The sequence below is a fragment of the Oncorhynchus masou genome, chromosome 23 (assembly GCF_036934945.1).
Source record: "Oncorhynchus masou masou isolate Uvic2021 chromosome 23, UVic_Omas_1.1, whole genome shotgun sequence".
Classification (NCBI taxonomy): domain Eukaryota; kingdom Metazoa; phylum Chordata; class Actinopteri; order Salmoniformes; family Salmonidae; genus Oncorhynchus; species Oncorhynchus masou.
Window position 1 is genome coordinate 38,303,679 of NC_088234.1, and position 27,519 is coordinate 38,331,197.

The following is a 27,519-nucleotide window of genomic DNA, read 5'->3' on the forward strand; positions in this document are numbered from 1 at the left end:
ACCAAGACAAAGGAACAAAAATTCTAGATCACCTGTACTCCACACACAGAGATGCGTAATAAGCTCTCCCTCCATTTGGTAAATCTGACCACAACTCTATCCTCCTGATTCCTGCTTACAAGCAAAAATTAAAGCAGGAAGTACTAGTGACTCGGTCTATAAAAAAGTGGTCAGATGAAGCAGATGCTAAACTCCAGGACTGTTTTACTATCAGACTGGAACATGTGCCGGGATTCTTCCGATGACATTGAGTACACCACATCAGTCACTGGATTTATCAATAAGTGCATCGAGGACGTCGTCCCCACAGTGACTGTACGTACATACCCCAACCAGAAGCCATGGATTACAGGCAACATTCGCACTGAGCTGAAGGGTAGAGCCGCTGCTTTCAAGGTGCGGGACTCTAACCCGGGAGCTTACAAGAAATCCTGCTATGCCCTGCAACGAACCATCAAACAGGCAAAGCGTCAATACGGGGCTAAGATTTAATCATACGACACCGGCTCCGATGCTCGTCTTGTGGCAGGGCTTGCAAACTATTACAGACTACAAAGGGAAGCACAGCCGCGAGCTGTCCAGTGATACGAGCCTACCAGACGAGCTAAATCACTTCTATGCTCGCTTCGAGGCAAGCAACACTGAGGCATGCATGAGACCATCAGCTGTTCTGGACGACTGTGTGATCACACTCTCCGTAGCCAACGTGAGTAAGACCTTTAAACAGGTCAACATACACAAGGCTGCGGGGCCAGACGGATTATCAGGATGTGTGCTCCGGGCATGTGCTGACCAACTGGCAGGTGTCTTCAATGACATTTTCAACATGTCCCTGATTGAGTCTGTAATACCAACATATTTCAAGCAGACCACTATAGTCCCTGTGCCCATGAACCCAAAGGCAACCTGCCAAAATGACTACGGACCCGTAGCACTCACATCCGTAGCCATGAAGTGCTTCGAAAGGCTGGTAATGGCTCACATTAACACCATTATCCCAGAAACCCACTCCAATTTGCATATCGCCTAAACAGATCCACAGATGATGCAATCTCTATTGCACTCCACACTGCCCTTTCCCACCTGGACAGAAGGAACACTTAAAGTGGGGAGAACAAGTATTTGATACACTGCCGATTTTGCAGGTTTTCCCTACTTACAAAGCATGTAGAGGTCTGTAATTTTTATCATAGGTACACTTCAACTGTGAGAGACGGAATCTAAAACAAAAATCCAGAAAAACACATTGTATGATTTTTTATTAATTTATTTGCAAATTATGGTGGAAAATAAGTATTTGGTCAATAACAAAAGTTTATTTCAAAACTTTGTTATATACCCTTTGTTGGCAATGACAGAGGTCAAACGTTTTCTGTAAGTCTTCACAAGGTTTTCACACACTGTTGCTGATATTTTGGCCCATTCCTCCATGCAGATCTCCTCTAGAGCAGTGATATTTTGGAGCTGTTGCTGGGCAACACGGACTTTCAACTCCCTCCAAAGATTTTCTATGGGGTTGAGATCTGGAGACTGGCTAGGCCACTCCAGGACCTTGAAATGCTTCTTACGAAGCCACTCCTTTGTTGCCTGGGCGGTATGTTTGGGATCATTGTCATGCTGAAAGACCCACCACGTTTCACCTTCAATGCCCTTGCTGATGGAAGGAGGTTTTCACTCAAAATCTCACGATACATGGCACCATTCATTCTTTCCTTTACACGGATCAGTCGTCCTGGTCCCTTTGCAGAAAAACAGCCTCAAAGCATGATGTTTCCACCCCCATGCTTCAGTGGGTATGGTGTTCTTTGGATGCAACTCAGCATTCTTTGTTCTCCAAACACGACAAGTTGAGTTTTTACCAAAAAGTTATATTTTGGTTTCATCTGACCATATGACATTCTCCCAATCTTCTTCTGGATCATCCAAATGCTCTCTAGCAAACTTCAGACGGGCCTGGACATGTACTGGCTTAAGCAGGGGGACATGTCTGGCACTGCAGGATTTGAGTCCCTGGCGGCGTAGTGTGTTACTGATGGTAGGCTTTGTTACTTTGGTCCCAGCTCTCTGCAGGTCATTCACTAGGTCCCCCCGTGTGGTTCTGGGATTTTTGCTCACTGTTCTTGTGATCATTTTGACCCCACGGGGTGAGATCTTGCGTGGAGCCCCAGATCGAGGGAGATTATCAGTGGTCTTGTATGTCTTCCACTTCCTAATAATTGCTCCCACAGTTGATTTCTTCAAACCAAGCTGCTTACCTATTGCAGATTCAGTCTTCCAGCCTGGTGCAGGTCTACAATTTTGTTTCTGGTGTCCTTTGACAGTCCTTTGGTCTTGGCCATAGTGGAGTTTGGAGTGTGACTGAGGTTGTGGACAGGTGTCTTTTATACTGATAACAAGTTCAAACAGGTGCCATTAATACAGGTAACGAGTTGAGGACAGAGGAGCCTCTTAAAGAAGAAGTTACAGGTCTGTGAGAATCAGAAATCTTGCTTGTTTGTAGGTGACCAAATACTTATTTTCCACCATAATTTGCAAATAAATTCATTAAAAATCCTACAATGTGATTTTCTAGATTTCTTTCTTCTCATTTTGTCTGTCATAGTTGAAGTGTACCTATGATGAAAATTACAGGCCTCTCTCATCTTTTTAAGTGGTAGAACTTGCACAATTGGTGGCTGACTAAATACTTTTTTGCCCCACTAAGTATTTGATCACCTACCAACCAGTAAGAATTCCGGCTCTCACAGACCTGTTAGTTTTTCTTTAAGAAGCCCTCCTGTTCCCCACTCATTACCTTCATTAACTGCACCTGTTTGAACTCATTACCTGTATAAAAGACACCTGTCCACACACAATCAAACAGACTCCAACCTCTCCACAATGGCCAAGACCAGAGAGCTGTGTAAGGACATCAGGGATAAATTGTAGACTTGCACAAGGCTGGGATGGGCTACAGGACAATAGGCAAGCAGCTTGGTGAGAAGGCAACAAATGTTGGTGCAAATATTAGAAAATAGAAGAAGTTCAAGATGACGGTCAAATCACCCTCGATCTGGGGCTCCATGCAAAATCTCACCTCGTGGGGCATCAATGATCATGAGGAAGGTGAGGGATCAGCCCAGAACTACACGGCAGGACCTGGTCAATGAACTGAAGAGAGCTGGGACCACAGTCTCAAAGAAAACCATTAGTAACACACTACACCGTCATGGATTAAAATCCTGCAGCGCATGCAAGGTCCCCCTGATCAAGCCAGCGCATGTCCAGGCCCCTCTGAAGTTTGCCAATGACCATCTGGATGATCCAGAGGTGGAATGGGAGAAGGTCATGTGGTTTTTGGTCCACTCCACTCGCCGTGTTTGGAGGAAGAAGAAGGATGACTACAACCAAGAACACCATCCCAAACGTGAAGCACGGAGGTGGAAACATCATTCTTTGGGGATACTTTTCTGCAAAGGGGACAGGACAACTGCACCGTATTGAGGGGAGAATGGATGGGGACATGTATCGCAAGATCTTGGCCAACAACCTCCTTCCCTCAGTAAGAGCATTGAAGATGGTTTGTGGCTGGGTCTTCCAGCATGACAACGACCAGAAACACACAGCCAGGGCAACTAAGGAGTGGCTCCGTAAGAAGCATCTCAAGATCCTGGAGTGGCCGAGCCAGTCTCCAGACCTGAACCCAATAGAAAATCTTTGGAGGGAGCTGAAAGTCCGTATTGCCCAGCGACAGCCCCGAAACCTGAAGGATCTGGAGAAGGCCTGTATGGAGGAGTGGGCCAAAATCCCTGCTGCAGTGTGTGCAAACCTGGTCAAGAACTACAGGAAACGTATGATCTCTGTAATTGCAAACAAAGGTTTCTGTACCAAATATTAAGTTCTGCTTTTCTGATGTATCAAATACTTATGCCATGAAATAAAATGCAAATGAATTACTTAAATCCAGAAAATCACATTGTATGTTTTTTTGTTCACAGTTTGTCTCACAGTTGAAGTGTACCTATGATAAAAATTACAGACCTCTACATGCTTTGTAAGTAGGAAAACCTGCAAAATCGGCAGTAAATCAAATACTTGTTCTCCCCACTGTATGTGAGAATGCTATTCATTGACTACAGCTCAGCGTTCAACACCATAGTACCCACAAAGCTCATCACTAAGCTAAGGATCTTGGGACTAAACACCTCCCTCTGCAACTGGATCCTGGACTTCCTGATGGGCCACCCCCAGGTGGTGAGGGTAGGTAAGCAACACATCTGCCACGCTGATCCTCAACACTGGAGCTCCCCAGGGGTGCGTGCTCAGTCCCCTCCTGTATTCCCTGTTCACCCACGACTGCATGGCCAGGCACGACTCCAACACCATCATTAAGTTCGCAGACGACACAACAGTGGTAGGCCTGATCACCGACAACAACGAGACAGCCAATAGGGAGGAGGTCAGAGATCTGGCCGGGCGGTGCCAGAATAACAACCTATCCCTCAACATAACCAAGACTAAGGAGATGATTGTGGAGTACAGGAAAAGGAGAACAGAGCACGCTCCCATTCTCATCGACGGGGCTGTAGTGGAGCAGGTTGAGAGCTTCATGTTCCTTGGTGTCCACATCAACAACAAACTAGAATGGTCCAAACACATCAACACAGTCGTGAAGAGGGCACGACAAAGCCTATTCCCCCTCAGGAAACTAAAAAGACTTGGCATGGGTCCTGTTATCTTCAAAAGGTTCTACTGCTGCAACATCGAGAGCATCCTGACTGGTTGCAACACTGCCTGGTAAGGCAATTGCTCAGCCTCTGACCGCAAGGCACTACAGAGGGTAGTGCGTACAGCCCAGTATATCACTGGGGCTAAGCTGCCTGCCATCCAGGACCTCTACACCAGGCGCTGTCAGAGGAAAGCCCTAAGAATTGTCAAAGACCCCAGCCACCCCAGTCATAGACTGTTCTCTCTACTACTGCATGGGAAGCGGTACCGGAGTGCCAAGTCTAAGACAAAAAGGCTTCTCAACAGTTTTCACCCCCAAGCCATAAGACTCTTGAACAGGTAATCAAATGGCTACCTGGACTATTTGCATTGTGTGCCACCCCCCAACCCCCTTTTTACGCTGCTGCTACTCTGTTTACCATATATGCATAGTTACTTTAATCATATCTACATGTACATACTACCTCAATCAGCCTGACTAACCGGTGTCTGTATGCAGCCTCGCTACTTTTATAGCCTCGCTACGGTATTAAGCCTGTCTTTTTACTGTTTTATTAACCTACCTATTGTTCACCCAATAATTTTTTGCACTATTGGTTAGAGCCTGTAAGTAAGCATTTCACTGTAAGGTCTACACCTGTTGTATTCAGCGCACGTGACAAAAACTTTGATTTGATCCAATCAGAACCAACATTTACTCTGTCATCATCTTCGACACGATATTCCTCAGATATGTTTACATCATAGACAATATATTGTAGATGAGTAAATTAGTTATACTATTTATGGATTAATAAGGCTAAATAATCAGCATTTATGTAGAGGTGTAACGAAGTAGCTGTGAGTCGAGAAGTAAGTGCAGGTGAAACGTTTAATAAAACAAACATGGAATGAGATAACAGTAGGGTCTATGCATAAACACAGGATAAATACTGACTGGGAAAGGAACCTAAGGGAGTACCAGATATAGGGGAGGTAATAGAATCCAGGTGTGCCTCATGATGATGTGCAGGTTTGCGTAATGATGGATCCTAGGACCGGTGGTTAGTATACCGGCGACACCGAACGCCGGAGGGGAGGAGCGGGAGTAGACATGACAGTACTGCCCCTCTGATGCGCGGCTCCAGCCGCAGGACGACGCCAACCAGACGGAAGACCTGAGGACGAGGAGCGGGCCGGTCCAGGCTGTGAAGGTGGAAATCACAGATGATGTTGGGATCCAGAATGTCCTCCACCGGAACCCAACACCGCTCCTCTGGGCAATACACCTCCCAGTCCACCAGGTACTGGAGCCGACCCCCACGACGTCAGTAGTCCAGTTGGGATTTGATGGCATAGGCCGGACTCCCGTTGATGTCCAGGGGGGGTGGAGGGGTGTCGTTGGGGACAGCATCAGCTAGGAGATCAGGAACCACCGGCCTGAGAAGGGAGACATGAAAAGATATGGTATGGTAGTCACTGGGAAGCTGTAATCTATACGTTACCTCGTTGACCCTCCGGAGGACCTTGAACGGCCTCACAAACCGGGGGCTCGGTTTCTTGCAGAGTGGGATGTTCATGTTGGGCTCCACACCAACCTACGGGGACCACCCTTAATGAAAGAGATGAGAGTACCAAACGCTCCCGAAGTAGGTTATTGTGACAGATGGCCATTGCAATGAGTGCGTGCAAGGAGAGGTTGTTGTCTCGACAGGCCAGTTCCATCTGGACCTCCTCGCACAGTCCTCTTCTGAATAGCGTACGAAGCGCCCGCTCGTTCCAGCCGCTGGATGCTGCTACTGTCTGGAAGGTGAGCGTGTACCCTGCAGCAGTCTGGACCCCCTGCCAACCTCTCTGCCATCTGGTGGATGATCGAAGATACATTTAAACAGAGCCATGAACCCTTCATATGAATCTAGCTCCTCCTCCTCTCTTCCAGATGGCCGTGGCCCATTCCAGATAAAGGGGAGGTAATAAGTGAGGTAATGGAGTCCAGGTGTGCCTCATGATGACGTGCAGGTGCGCGGAATGATTGATGCCAGGTGTGCGTACTGATAGACCCCAGGACCGGTGGTTAGTATACCGGCAAGGTGGAACCCCAGAGGGGAGGAGCTGGAGTAGATGTGACAAGAGGGGCCTTGCGGCTCGCTCTACAGGTCTGCTATGCTGCCCTGGGGAGGCAAAGCTATTTTAGAGTCGGGGACAGAAGTCAGGATGGCCAGACATTGGTGGGAACTAAAAGGTATTGTTAAAAAGGAGCATTGACAAGTCAGCATCACATGATTTGTGAGACAAATCTCTCACTTAGTCTCAGTAGCTGTCCAGTGTTCCAGATTTGAATGCAATTTGACCTAATAATGAATTACAATACGAGTGAAAGAGGTATTAAAGTATGTTAAAAAGCAGCTTTTCTGTGTCACCCTGCTTGTCCTGTTCACAAACAACAGAATGGTGCAGGCGTATACTGGTTATTATAAATATGAATTACAAGTAAACATCTGATTTTCCAGCTCAGCCAATGAGCCAACGTCTTGCCAAAGTATGTGAGGTCACATAATATCAGGAAATAGCAAGCATTTTTGAAACCGTCTGTTTCAGACTCAAGTCAACATCATTATTTAGAGTGTACAGAATGAGCTGTTAAAAATGGGATCTTCATTGAAGTTACTTTCATTAACAACGAATCTCTCTCATACACCTAAGAAGCTATATTTATATATCAAATGGATCGCTAGCATACATTGTGAACTGTACACACTTAAATATGTGGTTTTTATAGGTAAACATTTATGCCCCTGCAGGCTAATTAACACGACTAAGTTCTTAGACACTGACTTTCCATGACTGTGTCAGCAATAGTTGTACTGTTCCTATGAATGAGTGACGACTGCCAGCTACATAATTATTTCTAAAACGTTCATGACAAAAGCAATGAGTAAACTGAATTGAAATCGACCCCATCCATGAATCGAATGCCACACCCAATCCCAAATCAACCCCCTATCCCTAACCCACTACTCCCTTCCCAAAGCACTTTCCCCTCGCCGGTTACTGTACAATCCCATTTAAAACTGTTGTGCAATCAAGACACTGTACATAAAATACATTTTATTATGATTGTGTGCATTTACACTAACAGGTACATTATGTACAAACAACAGTGTCGGCATTCTTACTGATCAGCTGCTCTGTGTTGGGTGAGACTAGAGAGCAGAGATGATAAACCAGTCTACTGTAGAGAGGATACCTGCACTCTTGAGTTTCCTACAAGGTCTCTGGTGAGAGAGTGATCAGTCTGTGTTGTAGTCAGTCTGTGGTGTGGTAGTGGTCAGTCCAGCATGACCTGTCCCAGCTCTCCCTTCCTGAACGCTCTGATGAAATCATAGGCTGCTGCTGTGTAGTTAGGCACTGTGAGGGTGATGTTACCTAGGGAACACAGAGATTAGGTACATACACCATTAGCTTACAAAAGCCTTTAATAAGGCAAGTATAAAGATTTGTCTCGATGCCAAAACTTGACCCTGTAATAGTTGTAAGAACTGTACTATTACTCTGCAATGACTATGTAAATTGTTATATGTAAATACAATTTACTATGTAAATACACAGTTTTACTATATATTTAGTATGATATGGTTTACTCTTACCCACTCCAGTGATGGCTTTAACCCGTTGAGTCTTTCCCAGTTTGACAGCGATACGTTTCAACACCTGCTGGATGTCATCACTAGGCTCACTGAGATCATACCTCTCCACGTAACTACACACACACAGACACACACTTCATGTAACCAGACACAGAGAAACACTCAACTCCCAAGATTACAAAACACAGCGACAGTCAAATCACTTTTGAGTATCTCAATGGATTCAATGTCGCTGCAATATACAATATTGGAATCAATGCTTTGCCTGTACCTGTACTTCTCCAGTCTATTGAGAGAGAACAGTAGGTAGTCTGCCATGATGTCTTCTCCTACTAGATGGTCCAGGATGGTTCCTGACAGTAACAGCAGAGGAGGGAGTCATCATTACATTGGCCATAATGCATGTCCTGCTGATAATCACATGGCTTGATGTGGAGTCACTGTGTCAAAGGGCTGCCATATAATTCACACATGCTTCGATTGTTATATGATTGAGAGCATTGGAAAATTCATATTTATCCATACAGTGTGAGAGGCACATCAGAGATTGGCTGTTGTTATATTAGATTCCACTGGCACCCCGAGTGTGCCAGCTAGAGATTCTGGGTTTGAGTCCAGGCTCTGTCGCAGCCGGCCGCGACCTGGAGACCCATGGGGCGGCGCACAATTGGCCCAGCATCGTCCGGGTTAGGGGAGGGTTTAGCCGGCAGGGATGTCCTTGTCCCATCGCGCACTAGCGACTCCTGTGGCGGGCCGGGCGCATTGCACACTGACACGATCGCCAGGTGTTTCCTCCAACTCATTGGTGCGGCTGGCTTCCTGGTTAAGTGGGCATTGTGTCAAGAAGCAGTTGACACAATGCTTGGTTGGGTTGTGTTTCGGAGGACGCATGGCTCTCAACCCTCAACTCTCCTGAGTCCGTACAGGAGTTGCAGCGATGAGACAATTGGATACCACGAAATTGGGGAGAAAATAAAGGATTAAACAATATATTAGCTTCCACTAGGTGGCACTGCAGCACTATGGCATACAGAGACCAGGTGGGTCCAGAACCATATATGTAATAGAACACCTTCCTAATATTGAGTTGCACCCCCTTTTGCCCTCAGAACAGCCTCAATTTGTCGGGACATGGACTCTACAAGGTGTCAAATGTGTTCCACAGGGATGCTGGCCCAAGTTGACTCCATTGCCTCCCACAGTTGTGTCAAGTTGGCAAGATGTCCTTTGGGTGGTGGACCAGCAGCATTCTTGATACACACAGGAAAATGTTGGGCATGAAAACCCAGCAGCCTTGTAGTTCTTGACACACTCAAATATTGGTGTGCCTGGCAACTACTACCATACTCCGTTCAAAGGCACTTATATCTTTTGTCTTGCCCATTCACCTTCTGAAGGTCACACATACACAATTCATGTCTCAAATATCTCAAGCATTAAAAGTAATTATTTTACCCGCCTCTTCCCTTTCATCTACACTGATTGTATTTAACAACTGACCTCAATAAGGGATCATGCTTTCACCTGGATTCACCTGGACTCACCCGGTCAGTCTACGTCATGGAAAGAGGCTACACATCATTTGCCAAACCTAGTCTGTACTCACCACATAGGGCTAGCTTCATGCCTGTCTCCAGACTCTGTATCTTCGGAGGAAGGACACCAGGCGTATCTAGAAGATGGATGATGGGTCTCTCACACACCTCACAAGAGGAACACACAAACATTGAGTAAGTACTGAATATACACAAAAACAGACAAGTGACAGGAGCACAGACAGGTGAAACCATCACTCACCTGTATTCTAGTCAACACTGCTTTGGTAATGCCTGGTTCCCCTCCTACTTTTGACCCCCGACCTAAAGGTAGAAAAAGATGGATCATCATTACTTCAACAAGGGTTAAATGAAATGCACATGACAAAACTATGCAAGGATTTATCCTAATCCATATATCTCATTGTAACGTTAAGTTGTACCTTTCTTGAGGTTGGTTCTCCTCAGAGCATTGATGAGTGATGACTTTCCAACGTTGGGCACCCCAATCACCATCAGACAGAAGTTGGTGTTCTGAACATTGAATAAACACACGTCATAACATGACCACATAATATGACCGTAACCACATTCAGACTAGAGGTCGACCGATTAATCGGAATGGGTGTTTAATTAGGTGCGATTTCAAGTTTTCATAACATCGGAAATCAGTATTTTTGGACACCGATTTTGCTTCTTTTTTTTTTACACCTTTATTTAATTTTTTATTTAACTAGGCAAGTCAGTTAAGAACACATTCTTATTTTCAATGACGGCCTATGAACGGTGGGTTAACTGCCTCGTCCAGGGGCAGAACGACAGATTTTCACCTTGTCAGCTCGGGGGATCCAATCCTGCAACCTTACAGTTAAAAAGTCCAACGCAATAACGACCTGCCTCTTGTTGCACTCCACAAGGATACTGCCTGTTACGTGAATAGTAAGCCAAGGTAAATTGCTAGCTAGCATTACACTTATCTTATAAAAAACAATCAATCAATCATAATCACTAGCCAACTACACATGGGTGATGATATTACTAGATATTATCGAGCGTGTCATGCGTTGCGTATAATCTGACTGAGCAGTGGTCGGCAGAAGCAGGTGCGTAAACATTCATTCAAACAGCACTTTCGTGCGTTTTGCCAGCAGCTCTTCGTTGTGTCAAGCATTGCGCTGTTTATGACTTCAAGCATATCAACTCCCGAGATGATGCTGGTGTAACCGAAGTGAAATGGCTGATTCGTTAGCGCGCGCTATAATAGCGTTTCAAACGTCACTCGCTCGCTTTGAGTCTTCTAGTAGTTGTTCCCTTACTTTGCATGGGTAAAGCTGCTTCGAATGTGGCTGTTGTCGTTGTGTTCCTGGTTCGAGCCCAGGGAGGAGCGAGGAGTGGGACGTAAACTATACTGTTTCACTGGCAATACTAAAGTGCCTATAAGAACATCCAATAGTCAAAGGTTAATGAAATACAAATGGTATAGAGAGAAATAGTCCTATAATAACTACAACCTAAAATTTCTTACCTGGGAATATTGAAGACTCATGTTAAAAGGAACCACCAGCTTTCATATGTTCTCATGTTCTGAGCAAGAAACTTAAACGTTAGCTTTCTTACATGGCAAATATTGCACTTTTACTTCCTTCTCCAACACTTTGTTTTTGCATTATTTAAACAAAATTGAACATTTCATTATTTATTTGAGGCTAAATTGATTTTGATGTATTATATTAAGTTAAAATAAGTGTTCATTCAGTATTATTGTAATTGTCATTATTACAAATAAAATTAAATTGGCCGATTAAATCGGTATCGGCTTTTTTTGGTCCTCCAATAATCGGTATCGGTGTTGAAAAATCATAATCGGTAGACCTCGAATTCAGACCACACAAAAGACCGTTGTTTACCCCCTCTATTCACCATACAATCCTCATGACAGCAACTAAAACACCAAAATAAAATGAATCACAACCAGATCAAAAGGACAACTAAATGATGTGGGACACAACAAACTTCCTGGTCAGACGCAGGTCAGAACTGTAACATTATGATTATATCATCCTCAGCCATGACACACAGGGTGCTGTAACAGCCTAACCTCCAATTACTGATTGAAGTGAATTTGTAAATCATGGTAATAAATTGAATTTAATGCGCCTTTTCATTGAAAAACAAAGTGCTACAGGTAAATGCAGAAAAGGATAGAAAAACAAGACAGACAAAATAAGGACACAATTAGACAGGGCAACTGACAAAGAACACAGCTGACGCTACAAGGACAAAGACACCAAGGAGCACAGCTATAACTAAGAGAAGGCTTTTCTAAAGAGGGTGGTTTTTAGGCCAGTTTTAAAGGAGCCCAGAGTCTGTAGTGCCGTGAGTGCATTCCAGCGGGAGGGCGGTCGAGCCAGTATTAATTTCGTCAAGAAGGATGGGTGACAAAAATATTCGTCAAACACCTATTTTTCAGTGGCAAATTGACACTAAACAAAACATAGTTTTCCATTTCACTTCACTAAATCGAGACTGAATTATCTATGCGACGAAACTCTGACAACTAAGTGGACTGGACAAGAGTTGGAGAGATTGAAAGCTTTTCAGTTATGAGGACAAGTAAAATTACCAGCACAAATGCAAAGCATTTTCTTCTTTGCTTATGGCCTTATAGAGTTGATTGAGAGCGGTCTTCGTGCCAGCTTCGTTTTGTGGTGGTAAATAGACGGCTACGAATAATACAGATGATAACTCTCTTGGTAGATAGTATGGTCTGCAGCTTATCATAAGGTGCTCTACCTCAGGCAAGAAATACCTTGAGACTTCTTTAATATTAGACATCGAGCACCAGCTGTTATTGACAAAGACACACACCCCCACCCATCATCTTACCAGAGGTAGCGTCTCTGTTCTGCCAGTGCATGGAAAATCCCGCTAGCTCTATATTGTCTGTATCTTCGTTCAGCCACGTCTCGGTGAAACACAAGATGTTACAGTTTTTAATGTCCCGTTGGTAGGATAATCTTAATAGTAGGTCATCAATTTTATTTTCCAATGATTGATGTTAGCGAGTAGAATGTAAGGCATTGGGAGTTTACTCGCTCGCTTCCGGATTCTCAGAAGGATCCCGATCTGCGTTCCCTTTTCCGGCATATTTTCTTCACACAAAAGGTGTGGATCTGGGCCTGTCCAGTGAATGCAGGATATCCGACAAAATAATAAACAAAAAAAATACAAAATAGCACAATTGGTTGGGAGAATGTAAAATGTCAGCCATATTCTGCGGCGCCATCTTTACACGATTCCATGTGTTATTGCATCGTTTTGATGTCTTCGCTATTATTCTACATTGTAGAAAATAGTAAAAATAAAGAAAAAGCCTTGAATGAGTAGGTGGTCTAAAACTTTTGACGGGTAGTGTAGCTATTCAGCAGCCTGACGGTCTAGAGGTAGAAGCTATTGGCCAGTCTTCGTTTTAGCCATAACGCTCCTGTACTGCCCATGTCTGAGTGATGGAAGCTGGGAGAACAGGCCGTGGTATTGTAGGTGTCCTGGACGGCAGGCAGTATGCACCCAATGGTGCGTTCAGCTGACCCTCTGTAGTGCCTTGCGGTCAGAGACAGTGGAGTTGCCGTACCAAGCTGTGATGCAGCCCAACCATATGCTCTCTATGGTGCTCCTTTAGAACACTGAGGGCACTTTGGGATAGGCCACACTTTTTCAACCTCCTGAGGTTAAAGAGTCCCTGTTGTGCCTTCTTCACCACAGTGTCCGTGAAGAGTGCATTGCAGTTGTCCAGCCTTGAGGTGACAAAGGCATGGAAGAGCCTCTCTGCATCAGACTGAGTAAGGGTGGGACGGAGTTTGGCAATGTTCTTGGTGATAAGAGTGATGCTTGATGTGATTGTCGAAGGTTAGAGAGGAGTCAAGCTTAATGCCCAGATTGTAAACATTGGATGAGAGGGGGATGTTCTTGCCTGTGAGGTGGGTTATCGGTGAGTGATTTTGCTGCTGTTGAAGGAAGTTTTGCTTCATCCAAGCCCTTATCTCCTCAAGACAGGTGTTAAGATGAGCAGAGGGACTTGTTGAAGTTTTCAGATACAGCTCTGTCATCCGCATAGCAGTGGAGTGAGATTTCATTACAGCTGATGACACGACCGATAGTAAACAGAATGAACAGGATGTGTCCCAAGAACGGATCCTCGTGGGACAACACAACTGAAAAACGAGCTCAGGGCTGGTCCCGTAAGCATTCCAGGAGGATGGAAAGGAGACTGGACACACTAACATAGCTTCAAATTGACAACCAAATGAACTGGAATTTAGGGTAGTAAACCTCTCATTTGTTATCATCTAAGACTGAACGTAGCCCTATACTACACATTCGTTTTTTTCTAAACACAAAATCTAAACCAATCAGCCAATCAATCATTCCTCAATCAGTTGTAGGCCGTGACCTCACCTCCTCTCGGTGGAAGCGTGGCTGGCTCTCGATTAATTCTGTGACCATGGGAACCAGCTGCAACAACAGAAAGGAAGATTAACAGAGTAGGAGAGAGCTGTCACAATGTTACTAACTCGGTCTTCTGTGGAACTGTTAAAACCAAACTGCAAAGTCACCCTTTCTTAAAGGAAAGGTTCACCCATTTTGAATGTTATATTGTTTTTGTGCATCTCTGAGTGATCTATCGATTCCCGGGGTCATTTCATGTGTATCTGAGCTACTGCCGTTAAAGCAGACAGAAACTCATCTGGTATGACGTAGCATTGCACCTCAGCCACGCTCAAGGTTCTAAACGACATCATAACCACCATCGATAAGAGACATTACTGTGCAGCCGTATTCATCGACATGGCCAAGGCTTTCGACTCTGTTAATCATCACATTCTTATTGGCAGACTCGACAGCCTTGGTTTCTCAAATGATTGCCTCGCCTGGTTTACCAACTACTTCTCTGATAGAGTTCAGTGTGCCAAATCGGAGGGCCTGTTGTCCGGACCTCTGGCAGTCTCTATGGGGGTGCCACAGGGTTCAATTCTTAGGCCGACTCTCTTTTCTGTATACATCAATGATGTTGCTCTACCTGCTGGTGATTCTCTGATCCACCTCTACGCAGACGACACCATTCTGTATACTTCTGGCTCCTCCTTGGACACTATGTTAACTAACCTCCAGACGAGCTTCAATGCCAAACAAATCTCCTTCCGTGGCCTCCAACTGCTCTTAAAACGCAAGTAAAACTAAATGTATGCTTTTCAATCGATCGCTGCCCGCACCTGCTCGCCCGTCCAGCATCACAACTCTGGACGGCTCTGACATAGAATACGTGGACAACTACAAATACCTGGGTGTCTGGTTAGACTGTAAACTCTCCTTCCAGACTCACATTAAGCATCTCCAATCCAAAATTAAATCTAGAATCGGCTTCCTATATCGCAACAAAGCATCCTTCACTCATGCTGCCAAACATATCCTCATAAAACTGACCATCCTACCGATCCTCGACTTCGGTGATTTCATCTATAAAATAGCCTCCAACAATCTACTCAACAAACTGGATGCAGTCTATCACAGTGCCATCTGTTTTGTCACCAAAGCCCCATATACTACCCACCACTGCGACCTGTATGCTCTCGTTGGTTGGCCCTCGCTTCATACTCTTCGCCAAACCCACTGGCTACAGGTTATCTACAAGTCTCTGCTAGGTAAAGCCACGCTTTATCTCAGCTCACTGGTCACCATAGCAGCACCCACTCGTAGCATGCGCTCCAGCAGGTATATCTCACTGGTCACCCCCAAAGCCAATTCCTCCTTTGGTCGTCTTTCCTTCCAGTTCTCTGCTGCCCATGACTGGAACGAATTGCAAAAATCTCTGAAGCTGGAGACTCACAACTCCCTCATTAGCTTTAAGCACCAGCTGTCAGAGCAGTTTACAGATCACTGCACCTGTACTTAGCCTATCTGTAAACAGCCCATCTATCTACCTCATCCTCATACTGGTGTTTATTTATTTTGCTCCTTTATACCCCAGTATCGCTACCTGCACATTCATCTTCTGCCGATCTACCATTCCAGTGTTTAATTGCTATATTGTAATTACTTCGCCACCATGGCCTATTTATTTTCTTAACTTACCTCATTTTTACTCACTGTATATAGACTTTTTGTTTTCTTTTGTTCTACTGTATTATTGACTGTATGTTTTGTTTATTCCATGTGTAACTCTGTGTTGTTGTATGTGTCGAATTGCTACGCTTTATCTTGGCCAGGTCGCAGTTGCAAATGAACTTGTTCTCAACTAGCCTACCTGGTTAAATAAAGGTGAAATAAATTGCGGTAAAACTGCTCTCACTACACTGGAAGTTAATAGGAATACAACTTTTAGATCGCAAAAATGTCTATTATACACGTCAGATTTCAATTCTGGCCGATGTCACAACGCGAGAGTTTGTCTTCTCTGCTATGAGCTATTTGATCATATTTTTGCGATATTCCTACCTAGAGAAATTTGTAATTTGATAGAGGGTCCACCACATTTTTTCTATTTGTCTGCCTCTGCAGTCCAGGGTGCATTGCATGGCAGTTGCGAATGTCGTACTCCACTCTGCGAGGCACATCAAACTGAAAATCACTCCTAAATTGATAGCTGTAAAACCGCCTAAACAAACTGCACTAAGTCACTGATATTCTTTGGTATTAAATGTGTGTAGTTAATTTAGCTAGCTAGCTGCCTTGCTAGCCAGCCAGCCCATAGAGAGCATTGTGAGTTTTGTAGTCGACTTGAGCTGCAAAAGATTTCTACAATTTTCACGTTGCTACCAATCTTATTATAACAAAATAAAACATTTGTTCACCCCAAAAAATATTGTTCTCACACATTAGTGTTATATTTACCACCATTTATATTTATGAGAATGTTTGGTTTTGGGTGGATATTTCCTTTAAGGATCTCACAGGCTCTCCCTCTCCTTTTTTGATGTTGTTCTCCATCTCTCTCAGTCTCTCTTACCTTTTTGACGTTGTCATCTCTCTGTCTGAGGCAGTCTGTGAACAGGACCTTCTTCACTCCATGTCTTTCAAGCTGTTTCAAAATCATCTGGAGAGCAAAACATTCAGATCAGGACACACAAGTCTGCATCAGGACTACATACAGCGCTGCACTGGACGCTCGGTCTCAATTCCTTATACAGAGGCCATTCCAATTCATCTACTGCACGACTGGCCATATAAAGTGGGGCAAAAAAGTGTTTAGTCAGCCACCAATTGTGAAAGTTCTCCCACTTAAAAAGATGAGAGGCCTGTGATTTTCATCACTGGTACACTTCAACTACGACAGACAAAATGAGATTTTTTTCTCTCCAGAAAATCACATTGTAGGATTTTAATGAATTTATTTGCAAATTATGGTGGAAAATGAGTATTTGGTCAATAACAAAAGTTCTGTAAGTTTTCTGTAAGTCTTCACAAGGTTTTCACACACTGTTGCTGGTATTTTGGCCCATTCCTCCATGCAGATCACCTCTAAAGCAGTGATGTTTTGGGGCTGTTGCTGGGCAACACGGACTTTCAACTCCCTCCAAAGATTTTCTATGGGGTTGAGATCTGGAGACTGGCTAGGCCACTCCAGGACCTTGAAATGCTTCTTACGAAGCCACTCCTTCGTTGCCCAGGCGGTGTGTTTGGGATCATTGTCATGCTGAATGACCCAGCCACGTTTCATCTTCAATGCTCTTGCTGATGGAAGGAGGTTTTCACTCAATCTCACGATACATGGCCCCATTCATTCTTTCCTTTACACGGATCAGTCGTCCTGGTCCCTTTGCAGAAAAACAGCCCCCAAAGCATGATGTTTCCACCCCCATGCTTCACAGTAGGTATGGTGTTCTTTGGATGCAACTCAGCATTCTTTGTCCTCCAAACACGACGAGTTGAGTTTTTACCAAAAAGTTATATTTTGGCTTCATCTTACCATATGACATTCTCCCAATCTTCTTCTGGATCATCCAAATGCTCTCTTGCAAACTTCAGACGGGCCTGGACATGTACTGGCTTAAGCAGTGGGACACGTCTTGCACAGCAGGATTTGAGTCCCTGGCGGCGTAGTGTGTTACTGATGATAGGCTTTGTTACTTTGGTCCCAGCTCTCTGCAGGTCATTCACTAGGTCCCCCCGTGTGGTTCTGGGATTTTTGCTCACCGTTCATGTTATCATTTTGACCCCACGGGGTGAGATCTTGCGTGGAGCCCCAGATCGAGGGAGATTATCAGTGGTCCTGTATGTCTTCCATTTACTAATAATTGCTCCCACAGTTGATTTCTTCAAACCAAGCTGCTTACCTATTGAAGATTCAGTCTTCCCAGCCTGGTGCAGGTCTACAATTTTGTTTCTGGTGTCCTTTGACAGCTCTTTGGTCTTGGCCATAGTGGAGTTTGGAATGTGACTGTTTGAGGTTGTGGACTTTATACTGATGTGTCTTTTATACTGATAACAAGTTCAAACAGGTGCCATTAATACAGGTAACGAGTGGAGGACAGAGGAGCCTCTTAAAGACGAAGTTACAGGTCTGTGAGAGCCAGAAATCTTGCTTGTTTGTAGGTGACCAAATACTTATTTTCCACCATAATTTGCAAATAAATTCATTTAAAATCCTACAATGTGATTTTCTGGATTTTTTTTCCTCATTTTGTCTGTCATAGTTGAAGTGTACCTATGATGAAAATTACAGGCCTCTCATCTTTTTAAGTGGGATAACTTGCACAATTGATGGCTGACTAAATACTTTTTTGCCCCACTGTACACTCACACAAGTTTGTCTGGATAAAAACACAAAACAACCCGTCTGGATGTCAGACATTGTCATGCATCAACAGAAACAGACAAGCTTCCAGTTTACAGAAACAAAACAATGATCTGCTACAGTAGCCTACATGCTTGGCAGACAGGTCAGCCAGGTCCATCTTGTTCAGCACCAGGAGATGAGGTCTGACGTCCAGACTATCCTGGAAAAGAGGGTTTCTACCCGAGAACGGGATGTTCCACTGTTAAAGAAACTTGTTTGTCATTCGTTTGGGAGCTAATGCAATTCTTCAGGTCTCAAGACAAGGCGACTCATCCTGCCACCGTGGTTGGTGATGTGAGTCCATCAGAGGGTATTGGGCAAGGTAGGGAAAGTGATGTATGCCACAACTGCCCCTTAGAACAAACTTTTCTGGTTTTAAACTGCTTATGTGGCATCAATATGAGCCATAAACATTTGTTATAGTGTCAAAATTGAATACAAAGTGTAAATAGGATCATTTGGTCATAAAGTCAGCCGTAGGTGAGTTCGTCATGTCTTACTGGGAGGATGGGTATGGATTACTTACATGGCCACTTTTGCCAATGATGTCCAATTGCCCAGAGACAACACGTGGCGTGAAGGTTCGTCCCCAGCTGCCACATGGACATGTGTTGTCAAGTCTGCATATGGGTGGAAAGCACAAGCATTTAGCTCGGCAAATAGGAGTGAAAATGGGCTTACATAAATTTAGTTCAAACTTCCAATGCATTTCAACAATATTGCCAGATGGCCAGGAATGGATTACAACCGACATGGTCACTTCTGCTGCCTGTCAACCGTCAAACTACTGGTGTTGGTGAGTATGTCATCTAAGTAGATAGCTAGTACTAGCTAACTAGTAGCTACTTTTGGTTATACAACCTAATTTGATAATGCTCGCGAGCCAGGCTATGATTCCACAGATGAAAGGGGAATGATTCTGTAGCTAGCTAAATACATCAAGCTAACGTGTTATGTGATGTAGCATTTCAGAGGAAGATGTGTGGGATGTTCACATTGAATACCCCACAAGCTGCTTTCAGCTTGGCTAAAGACAAGGTCAGCTCAGACTTTAGCCTACACGTTTCTGAATTTGCTGACCATTATGAGAAGGGAGAAGTCCTCTACTTCAAAACTTTGTTCTCTTCATAGCAAAGCTAGCTTAGCTTATCTCGCTGTACTCACTACGTGGCCTTGTTTGTTGTGATTGAATGGCAAAGACACACCCACATCAAACCCCACACTCAAGAAAACTATATTTTGCCTTCAGTCAAGGCCGCTAGCATTTCTTAATGAGCATTGATGAAAAACACCAAAACAGGAAGAGCAATCGCCCTTTAAAGGATATTCTGGCATCGTGGATTTCTAGGATGCAGTCAACATTCTTCACACTGGCCTTCATCTGTTTCAGACCTGAAGAGAGACCAGAGGAGAGGAGGATGGGTTACTGTAACCTTCACTTACTATGAAAAGAGAGTTACACAGGTATCAAAGTTAACAAAGGTTACGTGAGTAACCACGGTTATGTGAGCTATTGGAGCACTACAATATGGTATCCTTTCGCTCAGCAAGATACATTCCACCCCCCCAACCCACGAGCGAGGCATCGATGCACACTTGCTCCCTGCGGTGGACTGTTCTGTATCACTCCAACAGGAAGGAGTGAGAGTGCCATTTCAACATATTCCACACACATGCATTTGTCACCGATATCTGATGATGTCTGCGTCGTCTCTTGTGTAGATGGTGAGAGAAGCCGCCTGGAGTGGCCTGAGGTGAAGGCCCAGCGGAATCAGAGAAGCCGACGTGAGTAGGCCGAGTAACTTCCAGGCACTTTAATATGGACATGGCTCGTCTAAGCCAGAAACGGTCTAGGTAGGCCTGTATCTTCTCCAATCTCACCTGAGGGAGACGTGTAGTCATAAGAATTGAGACTATCAACATCCCCAGGAAGACCACCGTCTGTGAGGGAGTCAGGTTTCTCTTCTCCCTGTTTATGTTGAGGTACAGGTCTTGAATGTGCTTCACGATTATCCTTGTCTGCTGTAGCTTGCACACACCAGCCAGTCATCCAGGTAGTTCAGCACTAGAATGCCCCCTGGAACATGATAGGAACTAGGTCTGCATCCATGCACTTTGTGAATGTACGCGGCACCAATGAGAGGCAGAACGGGAGGACTTTCGTAAGCCACTCCTTCGAAGGCAAACCGGTGGTACTTCTAGTGATCTCGATGGACAGGAACATGGAAGTATGCATTCGTCAGGTCGAGCATGGTCAACCATTGGCCGCTCAAGATTGCCCGCAACACCCACGTTGGCGAGAGCATCTTGAACTTGAGCTCTTTTAAACATTTGTTGAGGCCTCGCAGGTCAAGAATCATCCGAAAGCTGACGCCCTTCTTCGGAACTATGAAATACGTGGAGTAGAACCCACTTAGCCGTTCTAGCGGCTCTACAAGGCTAGCATTGTTCCTGAGTTTCTCAGCCTTGCTTCTCTGCAGAGAAGAATGTTTCTCCAACCGGAGCACTGAGGTGACCCAGATGTCTCTGTAGGACGGTGGTCGGCATCGGAACTGGAGTTTGTATCCCTCAGGACTAGGGACGGGTATCGTTAAGATTTTAACGGATTTACTACTCTTACTGATACCGTTTATTGAGCTGGTACTTTAACGGTAATCTTATTGGTTCTTTTTGTTATTCATTTATGAAAAAAATAATAATTTAAGAACAGAATTAACATCGCTTTATTTTCTGAAATGTAAAATAAACAATCACTTACAGAAAAAGAAACAGCAATGTTTTGAACGAATCACTATTACAGACTAATGTTGTGATGATGGAAAACAAATTAAATAAACAATACTTTCTTGCAAAAGAAAATACAGTGGTATAGAGCAACACAGGTGGGGCATGCAAGTAGGCTGCAAAAGGACTAACAGTTCATAGAAATTCTTCTCGAGAAAGATCAACATATTTGCCTTCTCTGGCAGAAGTGGGGACCTCTCCTGCAGTCAAAAATACCCTCTCGCTAGTGGTGAAGGAGGCTTGAGTACAGAGGTAGTTTGTTGCAATGTTTGTGAGGGAGGGGCAGAGTATCTCTTCTCCCACCACCACATCACAGGCTCTTCAGCCATGGGCCTTTGTAGAGCTCGACCTCTAGGCCAACACGCTCGCTGAGGGAGAGGGACGGGGTGTCCTGTTGGATTGTCAACCTCAACTCCCTGTCCTCCTCTGAGAACAGCTTCTCCAAGGCACTCCTTGTTTTGTACATTTAAAAAAAAATGTATTTAACCTCTATTTAACTAGGCAAGTCAGTCTGGGTTTGCCCCGGCCAAACCCAGACGACGCTGGGCCAAATTGTGCGCCGCCCTATGGGACTCCCAATCACGTCCGGATGTGATGCAGCCTAGATTTGAACCAGGTCCTGCAGTGATGCCTCCTGCACTGAGATGCAGTGTCTTAGACCACTGCGCCATTTCCTCTCCTGCTGCTGCAGCTGGTGCTCTGTGTGTCTGCTCCGGCTCCTCTGACAGCCCTGGTGTTGCTCCTGTCACATTGGCCTCAACAGTTGCCTTCCTCAGCCTGTTCCAGGTGGCGTCACTCACCGGCCTCCCTTTAAATATGGGTTCCATTGCTGTGGCCTCACACAGGAAGACTTGAGAATGTCCTCATCCTAATAGCGCTTTGAGAGGTTCTCCCATACCTTCTCTTTGATGGTTGCCACAAGCGTTGTATCTTCATGCTTCCCAGTGCTCTTCCAGTTTTTGGAGGATGGGTATGATCTGTCCACAGGTGGCATTCTTTTCACATGACAGACAGTGTGGCTGTATGGAGGATTCCCATGAGCTGGACAAACTCCTCAGCCTTATGTAAGTCCTCGTCCTTCAGACGATTCAGGTTGTCCTTGGTCATTGCTTTTCTCAGTCGTGGGTCCAAGGCTGCTGCTTCGATCGCTGGATACTGCTCCATGAATCTCTCTATCATTAGATAGAGCGAGTTCCGTCTGGTCAAATCAAATCAAATTTTATTTGTCACATACACATGGTTAGCAGATGTTAATGCGAGTGTAGCGAAATGCTTGTGCTTCTAGTTCCAACAATGAAGTAATAACCAACAACTAATCTAACTAACAATTCCAAAACTACTGTCAGATACACAAGTGTAAGGGGATAAAGAATATGTACATAAAGATATATGAATGAGTGATGCTACAGAGCAGCATAGGCAAGATACAGTAGATGGTATCGAGTACAGTATATACATATGAGATGAGTATGTAAACAAAGTGGCATAGTTAAAGTGGCTAGTGATACATGTATTACATAAAGATGCAGTGGATGATATAGAGTACAGTATATACGTATACATATGAGATGAATAATGTAGGGTATGTAAACATTATATTAGGTAGCATTGTTTAAAGTGGCTTACATCATTTCACCATCAATTCCCATTATTAAAGTGGCTGGAGTTGAGTCAGTGTGTTGGCAGCAGCCACTCAATGTTAGTGGTTGCTGTTTAACAGTCTGATGGCCTTGAGATAGAAGCTGTTTTTCAGTCTCTCGGTCCCAGCTTTGATGCACCTGTACTGACCTCGCCTTCTGGATGGTAGCGGGGTGAACAGGCAGTGGCTCGGGTGGTTGTTGTCCTTGATGATCTTTATGGCCTTCCTGTAACATCGGGTGGTGTAGGTGTCCTGGAGGGCAGGTAGTTTGCCCCCGGTGATGCGTTGTGCAGACCTCACTACCCTCTGGAGAGCCTCACGGTTGTGGGCGGAGCAGTTGCCGTACCAGGCGGTGATACAGCCCGCCAGGATGCTCTCGATTGTGCATCTGTAGACGTTTGGTGACAAGCCAAATTTCTTCAGCCTCCTGAGTTTGAAGAGGCGCTGCTGCGCCTTCTTCACGATGCTGTCTGTGTGGGTGGACCAATTCAGTTTGTCTGTGATGTGTATGCCGAGGAACTTAAAACTTACTACCCTCTCCACTACTGTTCCATCGATGTGGATAGGGGGGTGTTCCCTCTGCTGTTTCTTGAAGTCCACAATCATCTCCTTAGTTTTGTTGACGTTGAGTGTGAGGTCATTTTCCTGACACCACACTCCGAGGGCCCTCACCTCCTCCCTGTAGGCCGTCTCGTCGTTGTTGCTAATCAAGCCTACCACTGTTGTGTCGTCCGCAAACTTGATGATTGAGTTGGAGGCGTGCGTGGCCACGCAGTCGTGGGTGAACAGGGAGTACAGGAGAGGGCTCAGAACGCACCCTTGTGGGGCCCCAGTGTTGAGGGAGGGGCAGAGTGATGATGTGATAGCCAGCTTTGGAACGTCCTTCAGCTCAGTGATCACATTGGCCTTTTCTACGCCATACTAGGTAGGAATGAATGTGTCACTGAGGTAACTCCTGGAGGGAGGGGTATATTTGGGGTTGTGTTGTTGTGTATTGTGGAGTGATAGGACTAACATACAACCCTTTTATACTACTATATCCTAAAAATTAATACAACTCAATATTTACTGACAGACTGTTACCGAAAGACCTTGGACTCCACTGTTGCAAAGGGGTGTAAGGCCTTTTACTATGAACTTGGTCATGGCTAGGTGGCACTCATTCACCCTCTCCTCAGTCATCCTCCCACTAGCTGCCAGCGTGAAGGGGCTTTGGGCTGGTCTTTGGCTTGGACCAGCGGTATGAGAGGGAGGAGTGGATTGGTTCATTGTAGCCTCAAGTTTAACAAAACATTGGCAACATTTTTAAAATGTGTGATTGAATTTATGAATGCACCCATAGCTAAACAATCAGCTTGCTAATGGCTGCTTTTGATCATGAACACATGTTCGCATAATTGAGTTAACTCCAGTGTGTGGGCTCTAGACTGCTAGCATACATACCTAAAGTAGACCGGGCAACAAGAGATGAACTACGAGCTAAGCAGTCAAACTGCATCTCTCTGCCTGTACATAATAGATAAACATAAACATAGATGTTTGGACATATTGCTTGTAAGGGTGGAAACAACGAGCAAAAGTGTTGTTGCACTAGTGGCAACGAGCAGTCAGCATCGACTCTGGCGAAGTGTAACCACACTTTTTAACGTTTAGCTCTCTCCGCCATGGTCACTAAGAGCAGGGTGCTTGCTGTGTGTGCTGTAGCGTTTGGGAATAGCAAAAACGCATCATAGACGAATGTCTTAATCTTATTGCAAATTAGAAACGGTTGGTGAGAAAATGTGCACGATAACGTTTATGTAGCAATAATAAATAGGAAATGTATTTTCTTAATTTCTCCAGTACCGAAAGCAGAACCGACAATGTCGGAGCTTATCGATACTACAGTATTTCATAATTTAGCCCCGGGGCCCGTTTAATACCGGGTTTCGGTACCCATCCCTACTCAGGACTGTGCCCAGTACAGTCCTGGAGGGATACCACCTGCCTCTCCCAGTTTGCCCTTTGGGCCTGGGAGAGACACCTCAAAAGGACTGCCTGGGCCCGCCCACCTTTAGCTGCATGCCGCAGCTTGTAAGGGTGGTCACGGCGCCTGTCCTGCTGTCGGGGTGTAAAACGCTGGTTCTCATTTCCCTGCAGTCTCGGCGGTGGAGGAGGGGGGCCAAGACGTTGCTGTGCCACCCTCGACACGCTGCCCTGTCTTCCAGCTCCTCCGTGGGGGAGCGGTAGGGCGCACATTCGGCAAGAACTCCTGCAAAGTCTCACTGCCTTTGTGCAGTTTTGTAGTCTTCCTGTATTGTTGACCCCTGGCCCAAAGGTGGAACCTGGCGTGAAGGTGAGCTCCAAGAATGTTTTCTGAACTGTCGGTGGCAGTTTAGAATGTGCCAGCCAAAGATGGTGGCATGAAGTCACCATTCAAGGCCATCAGACTGTTAAACAGCCATCACGAACACCTACATACAGACTTGAAATCATTGGCTACTTTAATAAATGGATCACTAGTCACTTTAATATTGCCACCAATGTTTACATATCTTGCATTACTCATCTTATATTTACATACAGTATTTTACAGGTAGGATTGCAGCATCATAACCACATTTGAGGCACGTCGTGATGGAGAGATTCCCGAAAGTTCTTTGCAGCTGTTCCTCGCTTACTTTTTCAGGTCCTGGTATGAGGTGAGGCACCTTGCCAACGATCTCCTTGTCAAGGAGGATCATGGCAACCACCATGTCATCCATCTCTGGATAGTGGTCTAGCCCCAAGGACTCTGCATCCATTAGAAGAGTCCACGGCCTGGTCTGGTTGTCGCAATGGAAGCACCCTCCCATTAAGGAAATTAGGGGGGTCGGCAAGGCCATTTTCTTGCCTGCCGAAATACTCCCCCCTACTAATTTCCTCCATTTTGTGGCTAGAGTCAAATACTTTATGTGGCACACACTACAGGTCAACATGAGCTACCAAAATGATTCTGAAGTGTGCCAGGCCTTGCAGTCCCAATATAGAAGGGCGGGGAGAATTTTGGCAGGCAAGAAAATTGCCTTGCTGAAATCACCTCCCCTTCTAATTTCCTTAATTTTGGCACTAGAGTCAAATACTTTCTTTGGCACGCATCAGAGTCAAATACTTTCTATAGAACACATTTCACGTCAGGATAGGCAACCGAAACTAATAATTAATGTATGTGTTATATTAAACATAGAGGAGGGAGTAAAATGTAGGCAAGCGATAAGCATTCCAGAACAACTTCTCGTCGAATAAGAAATGGGAGATGACGAATTTTGGCAAAGGGACTTATTTAGACGAATACACTTGAAACAAATAGCCAAACCGAAAACTGCAGACATTACTAGTGCCTCCCCCGCGATCAAAGGACAGAAGTAAAAAAATGCTTTCTGCTACTACGATCAGTGAAACGTAGGCTAAACTGTCAACGAGGTGAAGAGCAGAAATCTCAACTAGCAAGCAAGTCGCAGCATTGAAGATTTGAGTGCGTGCGCGTTCACGCGAAGGAGGGTGGGGGGGCTGCCCAGGCTACTAGAATTATGTTAGAAACCTGGGCTAGCGAACTATGCTAGTTAGTTGACTTTTTGCTTTATTGGATTCTGTATTCATTTTGTGATCTCTCATAAGTCATGTCACATAGTTAGTTAATTACAAGCGTTTAGTTAGATATAGCCAACAACTGACATAAAGATGCCTCGCTAGCTAACACGCTGACCAGACCGCTCACGCGCGTAACGTTAGCTGAGTGCTCACCAACCTTTTGCCATATGTCTGGGGAACCAGTGGGCAACCTCTCTGACGCCGAAGTCAAAGACCGTCCTGAAGTTTGCTCCATTGCGGAGTATCTGATGAAGCCTCATATTTGTTGTTTAAAAAAAACGAAATATTAGTTTCTTTCACGTATCTGAAGCAATGATGTGTATATGTAAATCGTTGGTCTTGAAGTCCTCTGTCATTGACAAGATTTTACTGAAGCCATGTTCACATTGGTGTTACACTGTTTACATCCCGACTTTCCCTATTGTCACGGCGATTGTGTTCCGCTATTACAATTATTCTTTAGGCACTAAATGTCAGACTTATACCGTATAATAATCATCATAAAAATACCAATAATCATAAAAATAATACTCATAGCTAATAATACAACTTATATACAGTATATTAGGGTGTCCAATCGAAAACGCATATTTTGAACAATGGGTAAACAAAGATCTTAATTGTGTAGAATATATACTCCTCTAAGAAAACAAGTGGTCCAAACCTCATGTCTCTATCATAATCCATTCAAAAGTGATTGGAGTTCCCCATAGGGATAGAGAACAGGTGGAGGTGGGGGGAATCAGAAATAATTGTTAGCAGGTAGCCTAGAATCCCAAAGGTGAA

At 44.7% G+C, this 27,519-nt stretch overlaps 1 protein-coding gene across 6 annotated transcripts; it reads right to left on the reverse strand.

Annotated features, from left to right (window-relative positions):
* Positions 1-5,559: 5,559 nt before the first annotated feature.
* Positions 5,560-27,139, reverse strand: mtg1 (mitochondrial ribosome-associated GTPase 1). Of its 6 annotated transcripts, none has more exons than XR_010451157.1 (12): positions 26,891-27,139; positions 20,027-20,093; positions 18,790-18,892; positions 16,872-16,958; positions 14,324-14,380; positions 10,312-10,402; positions 10,131-10,192; positions 9,940-10,036; positions 8,605-8,686; positions 8,338-8,446; positions 7,934-8,112; positions 5,560-6,126 (listed from the first exon to the last, which is right to left on the reverse strand). XR_010451157.1 is itself a non-coding variant. In XM_064932005.1 (11 exons), exons 1-11 carry the CDS (start codon positions 26,991-26,993, stop codon positions 7,993-7,995), a joined length of 978 nt encoding a protein of 325 aa, XP_064788077.1. In that variant the 5' UTR covers positions 26,994-27,139; the 3' UTR covers positions 7,780-7,992. The 6 variants fall into 6 exon arrangements, 2 of the variants coding, with proteins under 2 accessions (XP_064788077.1, XP_064788079.1); XR_010451158.1 differs by having other exon boundaries at positions 5,560-6,547; XR_010451160.1 differs by lacking the exon at positions 14,324-14,380.
* Positions 27,140-27,519: the final 380 nt, after the last annotated feature.

Bases quoted from the DNA above. Each gene is read 5' to 3' on its own strand.
- mtg1 (XM_064932005.1), bottom strand. From the start codon at position 26,993: ATGAGGCTTCATCAGATACTCCGCAATGGAGCAAACTTCAGGACGGTC. The intron at 20,094-26,890 runs GTTGGTGAGCAC...GTCTCTCTTCAG, and splicing joins CCCCAGACATATGGCAAAAG to GTCTGAAACAGATGAAGGCC. The intron at 16,959-18,789 runs GTAGGCTACTGT...TTTGCTCTCCAG, and splicing joins CTGACCTGTCTGCCAAGCAT to ATGATTTTGAAACAGCTTGA.